At 34.1% G+C, this 16,847-nt stretch overlaps 2 protein-coding genes across 2 annotated transcripts; one reads left to right on the top strand and one right to left on the bottom strand.

Annotated features, from left to right (window-relative positions):
* The first annotated feature begins 10,711 nt into the window (after positions 1 to 10,711).
* Positions 10,712 to 11,846, top strand: LOC145156663 (uncharacterized). Its single transcript, XM_079075947.1, has 4 exons — positions 10,712 to 10,934; positions 11,049 to 11,102; positions 11,264 to 11,389; positions 11,498 to 11,846. Exons 1-4 carry the CDS (start codon positions 10,872 to 10,874, stop codon positions 11,621 to 11,623), a joined length of 369 nt encoding a protein of 122 aa, XP_078932073.1. The 5' UTR covers positions 10,712 to 10,871; the 3' UTR covers positions 11,624 to 11,846.
* A 2,626-nt stretch (positions 11,847 to 14,472) lies between these two features.
* On the bottom strand, positions 14,473 to 14,898 carry LOC145158029 (uncharacterized). The gene has a single exon (XM_079076990.1). The coding sequence runs from the start codon at positions 14,896 to 14,898 to the stop codon at positions 14,473 to 14,475; it is 426 nt and encodes a 141-aa protein (XP_078933116.1).
* Positions 14,899 to 16,847: the final 1,949 nt, after the last annotated feature.

The raw sequence follows: 16,847 nt of genomic DNA, 5'->3' as shown, positions 1-16,847 counted from the left end.
AGAGTCTGTGTGTTTCTACTGCCAAGAGATGGGGCATTGGTTACGAAGCTGCCCTAACTACTTGAGAGATCTAAGAGATGGGAGAGTCAAGATGTATGACTCTGTTTCAGGTAAAATCCACTATCTAACTCTATTAAGTTCCTGTTTGTAGATTCTCAATACATGATGTGATAAGATTGCATTTTGATGATTTGTAGGATCGAAGAAAATAGAGGAGGCTTAAAGGAAGAAGCGTGTTGATTCTGATCACGAAGAAATGGATTTCATGGTTCAATAATTGGATTTTTGAGCTACTACTTAGGAGTTATGATGGATTGCTTAGGAATATTTACATAGTTTTCATTTGCAATCACATTGTAAGGACAAGTTTTTTGCATTTTATATAAATAAAATAAATTTTGATTTATTGTCTTATTTATATCTCCTTGCAATGGCTTTTGTGAAAATTGATGTGTATATGTTTCTATTATTAGAAATAATGAAAGTGGATGTGATTCTTAGTTATGTTATTTGTGGTTGTGTCAGAAATTCACCAAATAAGGAAAGATTCTTATCACCCAAGTTTCAATTGGGAAGAAACTTGGAATCATGCGACTTGTATTGTATGATGAATGAGAACTTTCATCTTTTGGAAATTAAGACTAAGTCCTTGACAAAGAGTCAAGTGAGGGACTGGGATTTAGTACACATTGATGTGCGCTAGTCAAGTCCACCACAAAGAACGATAAAACTAGTCGTTATGATTTACTAAAAGTTCAGTGAACATGGTTATACTTACAAGATTAAGTGTAATTCCAAATCATTGGAAAAGTTACAATGAATAGCAGAACGAATAAGAATAATCAATTAGGCAGAAATATAGAAGTTTCTCCAGTCTGAAAAGATGGGAGAGTACTTGAGTATCATGTTTTATGATCATCTTAGTGATTATGAACCATATCACAATTGATCCTCTAAGGACACCTTAGTGCACTAGTATAGCTAAGAAGAGGAATCAGAAATTGTTGAAATAGTTAAATCAAAAAGGGTGAATCATACTTCGTTCCAAAATCGAGTCTTGGAGTCATACTCCAAGATTGTGACTTGAGTGACACATCTTAAGAAGATTTATAACACTAATCGAATGTGGAGTAAGAAATGTTTGTTACTCTAGCACATTTGAAATTGGTAAGGTGTGATGTCTTGGATAAGGCAAAGACCAACTAAGACCAATTGTGTGTAGTGTTTGTCTTGATAAGAACCCACACTAACTCTTGAATATTTGTTTGTCAAGAAATGTTTCTTGACAAGGGAATCATATATGTCAAGAGGTTAGTGGGAGTCTTAAAGATCTTGAAAAAGTTTCAGGAACTAATGAAGAATAAACCTATTGTACATCACTAGCACACGACTTGAGGTTCGTAACCTATCGTGTTGACATATTCTTGTTTTTTGTGCCATTCCAGTTGAGTTGACTATGCATGTGAGTTCTATGAGTTCTCATTTGAATGTCTAAAGGCAAAGTACCTTGATTAGTGAAAGTTCATTGATCTGTGAGGGTGAGCTGCTAAACAAAATTGGAAGCATTGGTAGGCCCTTGTGCTAATTGATGACAAAGAAATTAAGATTGAACAAGATCAGTCCATAAGAGTTTGGATTTGTCACAAACCTTGTCTTGTGATTATGGTTATGACAAATTCACATGGATAGGAACATATACGCCGTAGAATCTAAGTGTCATAAGGTTTCTCTCCAATTCATGAAAATTATTGTGAAGAAACGCTTTCACTAAGAAGATTTTAAGGAGATAGCGATTGTGTAAATTGCATTCTCAAATTCGATTATGATTACGACATCCCTCTTCATAGTTCGAATTGTGAGATTTAGCAATTAGTTTGAACAATTAAGACTTATTGTTGTAAGTTCTAAAATTGTTTAGACACACATATGAGCTTTCTAATTAAAGGTGTATGAGCTTAGATAAAGTCTTATCGAAGCATCACGCATTAGAAATATGAACTTTGGTAGGAAAGTCAATAAGTATTGATTTCTAGAAGTCCAACTGTTTTCTGAATACATATCAAAGCTAGTGGGAGCATAAGAGTTATGCTGGTAAGGAAATAATTATCATGTTAATGGGAGCATGATTATTATGTTAAGTGTTGCAAGTTAGCAATATTAATTATAGAAAACAAAAGTTTCAATTCGCAAAGTTGCGGAGGATGAAAATGTGTTTTGCTATAATTAAGGGAGAGAATATTATACTTCATTTCAAATCTAAAAGCTTAGATCGAGAAATGTTAATCAAATTTAGTCAAAGAACATATATGAATGTTATGTTGAAAAGGTTCAACACAAGGGAATTCTATATTTGGCAATATTATAGCAAGAGACTGGTAAAGTATCATGTCTTTATGTAAGACATTATGAATCGTATCCCATATGATTCGTGTATAGGATCAATTGCATATGTTGTAATATCCGACTGTTCTGATTTTCCAAATACCTAGGACATTAAGAGGGAAAAAGGACCAGAACCAGAAATGACTAAAATAATTAAACAACTGTCAAGGACAATCTGAGGTTCGCTAAGGATTGGTCGCTTGTGAGCAGTTGGAAGTAAAGTATTGAATGGAACATATTGGCATTATTATGAATAGATAGGAATCTATTAAGAATAAGTTGTCATATGGCGAATATGAAAATGTTTCCGTAATGGGAGTTGGATATTAAGAATCTATGTAGATTAGAAACTTTTATGAAAGAAGGATGTTCAAAGGAATGTACTTTGAATGTGAGACGTCATGTCTATGGAGTTGTCTTGTAACAATCTCCAATAGAGCATTTTGTATTTTCATTGGCAAAGTCTTGGTAACTTTGGTGCTGTGACATTACAAAAGGATCATTGCATAAAATGTTAGAATCTAACATATTCTGATAGTGGCAATAATTTGGTATTCTTACACTTATAATAAGGATTAGGAGTTGTGAAATGATCACATTGGTAATGTGTTCAATTGATCTATTTCACAAAGTGAGGACCATAGGTAAACATAATATGCATGCTTGGAGCATGGGATAACTATTATTTCAATTCAAGTAGTAAGTTGATTACTCAAAACATTATAGAATGAATAATGTGTAATCAATATGGTGATTACATAAAAGGTGTTTTATTTATACTCAAAAGGTTGAGACCACATTGGATTCGATTATTCTTGTGTTTCAGTTCGCATGTTTTGACTTCCCAAATAATAAGATTATTCAAACATCCACAGTCGATCATACGTTGGAAGTAAGTATTGAGGCAAGAATGTCATGAATCCGTCTGTAGATTGTCTAAAGTTTTTAGACATAGCACAAGTTTGTTGCAGAGTTCATGAGTACTCATGTAATAAGATTAGAGAATTGGATTAAACCCACGCTCACGCGAATCACTTCATGGATTTTATCACGAGTGATTGTGAGACGATAATATCTTATATTCTTGAAACGGAGAGATATGAGTTATTGTTTACGAGTCAGTTGCACATTGATAATGCGTAAACGCATCAATAACTTGATGTTATAAAATGTATTATTGTGTGTGATTTGATGAGTAAACAGTGCAAGCATATGAGTCGAAATTTATCCGTTCCTTTTACCCAAAGTGGGATATAAGCGATATCTGTGGGCCCCTCGATGATTTAGTGATGACACCCCAAAGCGCTTGGCCAAGCCTGGACTAATTTGATCTGTTCAATTAGTCAGTTTTCATAAATCGGAAATCGGGAAACAACACATAGACAGAGAGAATGATTATAATCCATGTCTCATGTCTATACGATATCTTGAGAATGGATGAATATATGATCCCTTATCTAAAGGATGCGTTGCTGATAAGATCATAGTTCGACAACGGCTTTTGAAAGCTATGATTGCTAATCAGGTTCTGAAGTCGTACTTGCAATAATAGTTATTAGACTTATCCAAGTGGGAGACTGTTGGATTAGGTGTCTAAGCCCATAACTATTCTTGGTATGTACTTGACCCGATTATGAGCATTGTCCTTTTGGGTTGCCTTCACTCATGCAACTTGATAGGATGACAAGAGGAGAGAGAGTAGAATTTATTATGTGAATAATAAATTCGTACTCAAAATGGTTTTATTAATATATTACAAGATTAATATATTATTTGGAAATCATATTATTTAATTAGTATTGATCAGAAATTAATTTGGAATTAATTTGGTGGTCAAAAGAGACTGGTTAAATAATTAGGGACTGTTATGCAAATCATTGATAGTTGTATAAATGGGCTGATGGACTTTATCGAGTGGAGTGGACGGAATTTATGGGGAATCCCATAAGATTTCGTCCAAGGGCTCTAAGGAAGGAGTCCATGGGTTGCTTAAGGCTTAAGCAGTCATATTAGGGTTTCCACCTAAAACCCTAGCAGACACAAGTATAAATAGACCCCATGACCAAGGGATTTTCGTCCAAGGCTTAAGAAATCCTAGATAGGTCGAAATCTCCTCTCTCCTACTTCATCCTTTGCATAGAGTGTTTGTGACTCCATTAGAGGTGCAACACTTGGGACACTAAGCTTTCAAGAGTCAAGGACTTTGTGGATTGTTCTTGTTATTACTACATAACAAGTAAGGTAAGGTTCCAAACCCTTATTTACATATGAATTTCGTTCATTGACATGTTAGATTAGGTTTTATGCTTTGCAAGATTGTTTGCATGTATAACTTGAGGAAAACCTAGATCCAAAGCATTATGGTTGCATGTACACCACATAAATGATGTTATGCTCAAAACCCATCAAAAGGTCCTTATGGTATGAATTTTTTTCGGGTTTTGTTCCAAACCCCGACTTTTTTGGATTGTGTGACAACCCGAAATTTCCATTATGTACAACCATTCAATTCAATAGAAGTCAGAACAGTTTCTACTAACTTTCAAGTTTTTTGGAATAAGTTTGAGTGTTTTAAAGTTAGTACTTCGGGAGATAACAGGAGAGAGAATGCCCTAGGGTTTATTGTGCAACAATAATGTCCCAAAACTCCAAGAGTTTGGAGTTTACGGCCTAAACAAAGGTGTTTACGGCCGTAAACCCTAAAGGGGGTATAAATATGACACTTAGTCATTATTTACCACTTTTTCACATTTTCAAGATCCAAACTCAAATCCTCTCAAGTATCATCCGACTTTTCTTCTTGATCTTCAACTTTGTAAGTGTTTCTAGCCCTAAAAAGTTGATATCTTACTTAATCTAGTGATCTTACATGATTCCATCCGTGAAATCATTCCAAAAGTGTAGATCTTCAAGTATCACCAAGAACACCAAGAACACACACTAGTGTTCTTGGACTTTTAGCACCTTTTCAAGCTTCTACCTAGTAAGTACTTCTACCCTAGAGTATTATAAGACTTGTTACACTTCTAATCATCAAGAAAACACCCAAGAAACACAAGATCAAAGGTGTTTACGGTCCAAGATGTTCTTGGACCGTAAACCCTAAAAAGGGTGCCAAAGTGTGCCCTAGTCCCTTACCAAGCCTTGGAAACTAGCCTAGACCCTTCCTTGATGTGCTTAATACTTGAAAACATCAAAAGACCATAAACCATTTGGGTTTACGGCCATAAACCCAAAGACAAATGGTCCAAGGACCGTAAACTCCACAAAGGAGTGAAATGGTGCCCTAAACACTTCCTAAGGCTTAAACATGATGTAGGAATGCTTCTCATGATCTTTAAAGCTTCAAAACTCAAAATGGTCAAAATACCATGAGTTTACGGCCGTAAACTCATGGGTTTAAGACCGTAAACTCATTTAGTGATGGTCACAAAACCGTAAACTCCAAGGGAGTTTACCCATGAACCCTAAACCCAATAACAATGTCCTACAACACTTAGATGCAATCTTTGGCACTTATAACACTTAAATAAGGTGTTTTGCATGTCCTAGGATGTCTTAACTTTGTTAATTAGTTGTTTAAAAACTAATTGGATACATATATGTGTTATTATATGTTAACTATGATCATTGTGTGTGTACAAGTCTTCACTTGACACCTAGCAATCCTATATCATTAGTTCTTCCAAACCACTCACTACAAGTGAGTTCATACCCCTTAATTAACCTTTTAATTATTTTTAAATGCTTTTATGGGGGGAATACAAGTTGAACTATTATAGTTATTTTATCAATCACATGTGATTAATAACTACCAAACAAGTGGATTTCTTACTTTTCAAACTGTTTTACTTCAAACTGTTTTACAAACTCTTTTTCATATCAAATACTTTTATTAAACTCTTTTAACTTATATTCTGTGTATCTATGTAGATATAGTTATATAAGTAGGATTGAAAGGACTTAGGACTGATAGCTCACCTTACTTCCTGTTCCTTGTTTGGTTGTGGACTTAGGGTATTCAGGTTATTTGTCCGAAAGTCGTTTGAATCCTAGTTATATATCATGTGTATATGTATAGATATAAAAGGTTACTTCATTCAGTTCAATACCTTTGGGTAGCAAAGGTGCACAAACATGTTCATACATTCAAACAACATTACTAGTAAACTATAATAGGTATAGTTTAGGGAGATACTAATACTATTACTAGAACGGGGAAACATACAATGAGTCAGTTCATACATGAGTCAATAACAAACAAACAATAGATACGATAATGAGAAACAAACAATAGATACTATGATGAGAAACAAACAATAGATACTATGATGAGAAACAAACAATAGAATACTATGATGAGAAACAAACAATACATGCTAGACAGGGAGAGAACACACAATACAGCTAGTAGCACATACATATACTAGAACATTATTACATTTATGTGAGCCACGTAACGGGGCATGACACTACCTGTCATGACCGTTTTGTATCCATAATCTCCTTAAGTGGGGAGCGTATGAGTTTGTGTATAGATCTATACTGGATTGACTATCCTACGGGTGCCAAACGTCATTTCTTACGACGTCTTACATCGTCGTTTTCCTATAGAGTCGGTAGCAGGATACAGGCCGATCACATGGTACTTTAAATAACATTTGGTTTAAGGTAGTTAGTACAGCAGTAGTTACTTAATACAACACTACAGTACTATTTCATTTTCCCATTACATTTACTTTGTGATCTTCACACAATAAACAATAATGTAAAAACTATATTTTTGGTTAATGATAGTAGGATTTGGGAAAATATACACTCTTACAAGAGACACACACACAGATACTAGATGCCTTGGTAGAAGGCTACTTTTAGTAGGAAACATAGGGTTTTCTAGCAGAGTTCAAACAATTACAAACTTTTACAAACTTATACAATTACAGACTTACAAACACTTTCATACAAATACACACATTAATATACTTATGATCTCACCAGCTTTAATGCTGATAAACTCTTTCAAAATAACTTGTATTCTCAGGTCACCAGTAGACAGGTACCGGTGCCAGGTTTTAAGAAGATGGAGCTCATTCAAGACCCATCTTTTATTTTGATGTATATTTTTGGTGTCTATATAACTTGACAAAACACACTTGTATGAAACTATATTATTAATGCAATGGATGATGTTGTTGCTTGTTTACTACTTTGCATTGTTGTGATACTGAACATGACGTCCTCCATCCCCGAACGATTCCGCCGTTCCGGTTTTGGGGTGTGACAGATTGGTGGTCATTTTGGCCATGTTTGTGTGTGGAAAAGGTCCCTCTCCAATTTGAAAAGACTAAAATACCTTTATTCCTTTTTTAATATTTAAACAAATATAAAAATAAATTGGCCTCTCTTTCTTTCTTTCTTTCTTTCTTTCTCTCTCTCTCTCTCTCTCTCTCTCTCTCTCTCTCTCTCTCTCTCTCTCTCTCCCGTCATCAGCTACCCCATCTCATTACCATTTCCTTTAACTATATCAAGATATGAACCCACAAAAAGGAGAAAATCAAAGCAAGCATAATCGACGACACGATAACAATGGTCGGAGTTCAATCAATACGGTGGTGGGTGGGATGAGGAGCGTCGATTCCGGTGTCTGCAAAATCAATGTATTTGTCGTTTTCCTTGGATGTGACGGTGAAATTGGTGTCGATTTCGGTGACAACGTTTTAAAAAATAGAAGATACAAAGTAAGGTGAAATTGGTCATTGTAAATTTGGGTTACCACATTATGAATGTAACACCTCAAATTTTAGACCAAAATTTTCATTTTTAAATTACTAAAATCAGAATTTCACAACCAAGTTATCAAATACATAATTATCCAAAAACAACTAGTATCATAATTATCAGAGTTCATAACATGTCCCAATAGTAAATCCTCCCAGCGCGTGTGTGTACAATCATACATTCGCTTTCCCGTGGTCCTGAGAAGTACCTGCCACATGTAAATAAACAACTGTAAGCACAAAGCTTAGTGAGTTTTCCAAGATACCTCATACAACATAACATACAAAAACAACTATGGGTTATCAGTAACCATGAGGACTATCAACAGTCCCGATGAGCTAACAACACGTTCAATGGATTATCAGCAACCCAGGTTGGCTATCAGCAGCCCCAGTTACATATAATTGGCATAACATAGTCATAACAGATAGACCCGACTGGTCATCATAAATAGAGATATCCTACCATACAGGTAATAGTAAGTGAGGAGACTCACCTGATACTGACGACACGAAAACCTAGCACCCGAACTGCCGGATCTAGACTCCGCCTAGTCAATAAAATAATTAACCCTAATTAATAATTAAGGTCAAAACCCCACTTGCGAGTCCAAATCCCACGGCTAAACCTTCTAAGGGAAAAAGGACCATTTTACCCTTCTCATTGTCCAAAAACCCTAAAACTTTACCAAGGGTCAAAGTCAAAAAAATTCAACACTCAGTGCGTACGCTGAGCGTATAACCCCTTACGATGGGCGTACGACAGGGTCATCACTCATAGAGGAAGGATCAGGCTATGTTGCGCGTAGCCAAGAGTACGCCCGACGTACTCCATCAGCCTCTAATTTCACTAAGTTGGTACCTTAATCCTTTAAGATAACCAACCTAACCACAAATCTGACTAATTTAAGACCTCTTAATCCATAAAGTCATTGGCTTTAAGCTATTGCATGGCAATGAAAGGCTCAAAGCATCACTTCATCCATTCTAACCTACTTTACTCATGCATGAGCCAAAGGGGAAGATCAAGCAAGCATTTATATGAATCTAAATGTCCTAATATGCATGAAAGGACAACTTAAATCCTCTGGAGAGTCCCAAACTCATAAAGGTCCAAACTTAGGGACTTTTAGCTCATAAATCTTAAGCCAAAGAGATCTAGAAGAACACTTGTCAAGGTATATAATTTATACCTGAAATGATACATAAAGGTGGGAAGTTTCTGGATCTTCAAGCTTGTTAGCACCTTCTTCTTCTTCTCTAACCTCCTTCTTCTACTACAAGAGCCAAGAACACTCAAAACTTGCAATAACACACATAAGCAACTCACATGAGGTTAGGGTTTATGGGAGGGTTGAAGGTTGATAAGGGTGGCCAGAAATGAAGTCATGATGTTCTTTAAATAGGGGCAACCCTTAAAATTGGGGTTTAACATCTGGGCTAGTACGCCTGACGTACCACATCTACGCCCATCGTACTAGCTGGCCATCCGCATCCATGCATGTTGCATGAGTACGCTGCGCGTATTCATATGTACGCCCCACATACAACCACTTTTGCAATCCTTTTTTTTATGAAGGACCAAATTTGACACTTTTGATAAAGATTCAAGAAATGATAAAATGTACCTTATTTCGGGATGTTACAATGAATTTGCATACGAATGGTACTTTATCATCTTCTTGAAAATCACAATTTGGGTTTGAATCGATCCTTCTTGAAAATCTGAATCCAGGTAGAGAACTAGCTGTTGTGCTAATTAAATACCAGGTTTGGGTAAAAGGATGAAAAAACAAAGGCAATTCTCAGTATTTCTTATATTTTGTGTGTGTAAATTTATGAACAGGATTTCGGCTCTTAAAGGTCGTCAAAGAAATTGAAGAACCAGGTTTCTTGGGGATCTCCTTGTGCATGTAATATGGTAGCAAAGAAGAGAGATAAATCGAGACCCACCTCTTCTTTTCTCAATCAATTGTAGGGTTGGCTTATACTTCTTTTGATTATCAGTTATGGTATCATAAATTTCTGAAGAACAGGGGTGTTTTAGGTATACGTTTGTATATGTGTCACTGCGTGCAAGAAGAAAAATCACACCCCCTGTGCCGGCAGCCAGATGGAGTTGAGTTTTGTTCTCCGATGACGGTAGCCAAATCCTCACGAACACCATAGTTGGTGGTTCTTTTGGAATTATTCTTATTGGTAGATGCGAGGTTGGAAGAGGTAACTTCTGTAATCTAAGAGTCAAAGATTAGGTGGGGATATGTAGTTTTTTTGTGTCTGGAAAGAGAGAGAGATAGAGAGGGGGTGGGTCCCTCTTACTTTTTAATTATTAAAATAAATACATAACTATTAGATTTTAAAAAAATGAAAGAAAAATGAAAAATAAATACCTCAAGGATATCACAGTTATTTCAATATTCAGAGGAACAAATACACAATGAACCTAACTCAAAACTTCAAGGGACCACAAATCTAAAAAAAGGTCGATTTTTGAATTAAAACTCAAAAAAAATATACAAGGACCATTTTTGCAGTTTAGCCTAAATATTAAAACTGCGCAGATTTCTTTTCCCCCAATTTCATCGCCATTCTAGGTCTTATCAAATCAAAAAATCGAATTTCACCGCAGGTGGTAGAGTCTTGCGCCGGAGTACCGAAAGATCGCAAAACTCAGCCAACTGGTGGAGACTTTACCGGAGAACTTACAGCGGAATGTCGAATTCGGAGGGTTCATCTACTGCAACGCCCATCTCCTCCTCTAATATTGGTTTTCAGGTGAAATTATCTTTCTTTGATGTTTCTCCATATATACTTTTCCTTTCCATCTCTTTTTACACAATTGTTCAATTCCTAGTTTGTAATTGTATTTTCGTTTTTTTTTTCATGAAGCTGCTGAAAAAACACGGTTGGAAAGAAGGAACCGGCCTTGGTATTTCTGAACAGGTAAGTTGACCTATTCGGAAACCCTAATGTGACTTTCTAAGTAGATTTTCGATGTGCTCTTATTCAATGTTACACATCAAGTTGTTGTTCGTTTGTGATTGATCAGACTCGGATGCAGATGTTTCATTGTGAAGCAACTAATCTATTCTTTCTTTAAACAGGGAAGGTTGGAGCCTGTGCAGGCATTTTTAAAGAAGAACAAACGAGGGTTGGGTGCAGCAGAGATAAAGAAACCACAGAACACAGGGGATCAAAAAAACTTGGCTTCTGATAAGACTAATGATAAAGTAAGTTGCCCTTTTGTTTTGATGCATTTGGATTTCATCTTTAAATTTGTTTTTTTGTTAGTAATTAGTAATTACCTCACTGATGTTTATCTGAATGTTGGTTTTCAGTTATCAAAGAAAAGTAAAGCAAAGTTGTCAAAGAAGATGAAGAAAGCTCAAGAAATTGAGAAGAGGTTACAAGAGAATGAATTCCAACGTGCTTTCTTTAGGGAGTTTTGGCCAGATAATGTTTGATGCAAACATAAGTAAACTCCCTCTCTTCTTGAATATCTATCACTATCAAGAAAAAGAAAGAAAACAGATAGTATAGCATCATCATCATCATTAGAATAGGCTTTTTATATGGCGTTGTAGTTCTTGTGTAAATACTATACTTGTATATCAGAGTTCTCATTGTCAAATTGGTAGCATACGTATGGCAATCAATGTTAAATGTCTTAAATGCCCTTTTGTAATAGTTCTAGTGATTCCAAGTTAATATCTCATCCGTTCTTTCATTAATTAAATGGAATGGAAGAAACCCCTTTGTTTTGCCAAATAAAATGGAACTAGTATTTAGTCACTGCGAGCGTTGGGGCGAAGAACTTCTATGGAAATTGCACCAGAAAAGTATAAAAACGAAGTTCCTATCGAATATAAAGGACCAAAAGTGTAACATTATAACCTAATAAGGAACCAAAATGACAATTTGTAAAATACTAATAATTTAACTTTAAAATTAAAAAAATTAAAAGCTTTTAGATAAAAGTTAGTTAAAAGAAAAAAATTTATAGAAAACAAATGAATAATGTTACTAATTTTAACAATGAGTTTTACTAAATAATAAATAATGAATAGAATAAAAGAAGAATCGGTAAAGAAGAAGTTAAAAGTCTAAGTGGAAAATAAAAAATATAAAATAGGAAAAAAAACATAAAAAAAAGTTATAAAATTAAATATAAGTGGGGAGGCTAACGTATGACATTGCCTTTTTAGAAATTGGGCCCAATAGTAAATCAGCGATCACCACTTTACGTGGTATCTACACTCTTTTCTATCCGACGGTTGAAACTGATTTTGAAATGAACAGTGTTTTGCCTCACAAACAAATTTTGACAATTAATATATACTAGGGTTTGGACCATCCGTTTGCGGAAGCTCCGGTATGTTAAAAAACGCAGTTTGACACAATGTATACAACGAAGACAATTAAATCATATAAAGTGGAGCACAAAAATATCAAAATAAAACATGGATACAAACAATTGACTTGAAAGTGTATCTTTAAGAAATTAATAAAAAAAAGATTATTAAAAAATTATATAAGAGGCCAAAATGTAACTTTAAAATATAGTAAGGGACCAAATTATAATGTATAAAATACTAATAATTTAACTTTAAAATTATAAGGGTTGAAACTGTTAAATAAAAATTAATTAAGGAGAAATAATATAAATTGTAACATCAAAATTAGTTTAGGGGTACAAAATATAAAAACAAATAAAAGTAAAGGGAATTTTAAAATTATAAGGATAAAAATTGTAACATCAAAATTAGTTTAGGGGTACAAAATATAAAAACAAATAAAAGTAAGAAAGAATATAAATATATATAAATTTTAAAATTATAAGGATAAAAATTGTAACATCAAAATTAGTTTAGGGGTACAAAATATAAAAACAAATAAAAGTAAAGAGAATTTTAATTATAAGGATAAAAATTGTAACATCAAAATTAGTTTAGGGGTACAAAATATAAAAACAAATAAAAGTAAAGGAAGGAAAATGAAAAAAGAATTAAAAGTATGAAATCATTTTGCTGCTTACGTGGAATGAATAGTCAATCCTCTCACATACAAATTTTGGTTTTGGTAATATATATATATATATATATATATATATATATATATATATATATATATATATATAAGACGGGAGGGTGTGGGAGGGATGTTTCCCTCACTTTTTGTGGGCTACACCACTCTTTCCCTCACTTTTTTTTCCCTCACCTAAAACCCAAGGAATGGGTGAGAAGCTTCCCTCACTATTTTTTTATATTTTTTTAAAAATATATTTCATACATATATTATACTCATTTTGTAGGGAATTAAAAACCATGAATTTTAATATATATTTTATATTTTTTTTGATAGGTATATAATTTTATAAATATTAAAAAGGATAAAAAGAAAAAAGAAAAAAAAATGTCCAATAGCATGAAGAGAGAGAGTGCGGCACTCCCTCCCCCTACCTCTTTCCCGCGGGATGTTTCCCTCACCCAAGGAGTGGTGTTCAAGAGTGAGGGAAGCTTCCCTCACCCCCTTTCCCGCTCCCACTCCGTCCAGCCTAATGGAAAACGTGTACTTGTATACACTATTCTAGATATTTATTGAACTGTAATATCGTTATCAAACATATTACAAAGACTATTTATACAATATTGCCATTACATACGGACCACTTCTTTGTTAGGCTAAACGGTATGGTCACAAGATGTTCACTAGAAAAGTGATGTCATTTATATGTCATGTCACCTCCATTACATGTTCATTAACCATTGTAAATAGTTATCACTCCATATTCTTTATCTTTTTAAATTTTTTTTTAACATTATATTAAATAAAAAACACAATTATTAAACATACATAAATATTTTTTAAATTAAAAACATTAACTTAAATAAAAATGATATTTTTGAAATTCAACATACATTTTACTAATAAAAAAACATTAATAAAACATTGAAATAAAAAAAATACTACTTGTCGTCATCGTTGTCCTCATCGTTGGCCTCGTTCTCATCGTTCGCATCCTCATCCTCCTCGTCGTCGTTGCGGTATTCAAATTTTCGTTGTCATATGTGCTCAGTCAAATATTGACTTAAATTGTGATGTGTTTCACTGTTTTGTATATCCAAAAGCATTGTAAAGTATGCAAGGCTGCCGACTTGTATTACTGCAGGTGGATTGAGCATATCGTTCACATTATATGTACAAATAGTCTTACCCTCTTCTTCTATTATCATTTATGTAAAATAACACACGCTTTCATCACCTTCATCAATTTTTCCCTATCCCATGCTCGTGTTGGATGTTTGATTATGTGTCACTTCTGTTTGAAGACTCTGAATGCACGCTCCACATCATTCCTTGCAGATTCCTGTGCCAACTTGAATAATTTTCGTTTTTCATCGGTCGGATATGTGTATGATTTGACAAATGTAGCGTACTCTGGATATATCCCATCACCTAGGTAATATCCATAATTGTATTCATGTCTATTTACAACGTATGACATGTTTGGTGCTTTACCTTGCAAAATATCGTTAAATAACAAAGATGCTCCAAACACATTCAACTCGTTGTTTGACTCTGACATACCAAAAAGTGTATGCCAAAACCAGAGGTCCTGTGAAACAACTGCTTCTAGTATAACAATAGGCACACCATGATCACCTCGAGTGAATTGCCTTCGCCATGCAGTGGGACAATTTTCCCACACCCAATGCGTACAATCAATGCTACCTGGCATTCTTGGAATCCATTTTTAGCCTGATGTGCGGCATACAACTGTTCGACATCACTTCTAGTTGAATTTCGCAAGTATATGTCACCGTAAAGTTCTATAACATACTCACAAAAAAGATATGTGCATTTTCGACCGGTTCTCGCAGACATTTTCGAATATTCATCTGAAGCGTCTTCGGCTATGCCGTACGCCAATTGTCTAAGAGCTGTTGTGCATTTTGAAACGTAGTAAAACCACGTTTACCTCTAGCATCCCATCTCAATTGGAAAAACTCATAATTGTTTTCCAAATCTGTAGCTATACGTAGGAATAAATTTCTATTGATACAAAAACGATCCTCAAATTTCGATAGGTCGTATAAACTATCAGGGCTAAAGTAATCATGTACCAAAAGTTCGTTCGCCGCGATACGATCCCGGTTGATCGACTTTCTTCGTTTCTTCTTGCCATTTGAACTTTCGCCTTCCTGATGTCCAAGGTCGTCTGCATCAGACAACAACGTATACAAAATCAACTTATCATCATCAGATGAAGAAGAAATGACACCCAAAAAATTATTCATATTGTTATTATTGAGTGTATTTGTTATAAGATATTTGATGTGTGTTTATGTGTTTGTATATATAGGTGAAGTTTTAAATTGAAAAGAAATTTTTTTTTAATTAAAGCCAAACTGTCAAGATAACAGTAAAAAAAAAACTTTAGCGAATAAAATTGCTCGTAATCGTCCGTGAATGGCTTCAATCTGCGGCACACTCACTAAAACTACAACCACTGAAAATTATAAACTATAGGGACCCAAACTATAAGTATTGAAATTAAAAACTCCATTGGCCAAATATATAGTTATAGAATTAAATAATAAAGGGACCGAAACTATAATTAAAACAAATCTACATCTACATCTACATCAACATCTTCTAATAGATGAAACCTAAAATGACACGTGTCAGTGTTTTAGAATGTCTCTTTGACACGTGACATTTTTCTATGATTTTTATTATTTCTTTTTTTTTAGTAACAAATCAAATTCAATTCAAAATTTAAAAATACAAAATCATATCCTAATAACATTATTATGTTTATTTTGCTTAATAAATTAATTCATAACTACTTACAATCGACAATATCTTGGTCTTTTTACACTTATTATTTTTTATCTATATAAAATTTTTAAATATACTGACCGTGTTTGCAGGGGTTATAACCTAGTTAATAAATATAGAGACTAAAACTCTAATTATCTAAATTTAAAACCAAACGAACCAAAACTGTAACTAATGCAAGTTATTAACTATAGGGACCAAGTTACAATGCAAATTATAAACAATAGGGACTAAAACTGTGATTATTGAAATTAAAAACTGCAGGGTCAAATCATTGATGCCATTTGGAAAACTTTTTTGCAGGGTCAAATCAATGTAAGGGTAAATCCGAACACTTTTGAAAAACTTAAGGGTAAATCTGAACATTTTTGAAAATTCAAAGGCTTTACTGGCATTAGGTAACCGGTAGGTTACCTGGAAACCGGGTACAAGGGTAAAAATGAACAAATTAAACAAAACTTCGGGCTTTACTGGACATAAAACACGTCCAATGGTAAAACCGACATTTTTGTGAAAACTTAAGGGCTTTTATGTCATTTTCCCTAAAAAATGACGTGGGGACCACAATAGCGGCCCATTTCACAGCCCATTCTTTCAAATTTGCATCTCGATTCACCATTCCTGGTCCCGTTGCACTTTTTGCAGCCAATTTCATGATTTCGGGGGTTCGTCTAAATCTTGGAAATTATTTTCATAATTAGATAATTTTGATAAAGAGCTTTTAGTCTATCGGTAAGTGTATTATTATTATTAATTTTTTTGTTTTGAGGTTGAGGGTTCAAGTCCCGACCTAGACTTAGACATATATGAAATTAAAAAGTAGTTTAAGTATATATTAGATTTGTT

This window comes from Lactuca virosa, chromosome 2 (assembly GCF_052849685.1).
Source record: "Lactuca virosa cultivar CGN04683 chromosome 2, Lactuca_virosa_CGN04683_v6, whole genome shotgun sequence".
Taxonomy (NCBI): Eukaryota; Viridiplantae; Streptophyta; class Magnoliopsida; order Asterales; family Asteraceae; genus Lactuca; species Lactuca virosa.
Note: the sequence above shows the minus strand (reverse complement) of the source record. Positions and strands in the feature narration are given on the sequence as shown.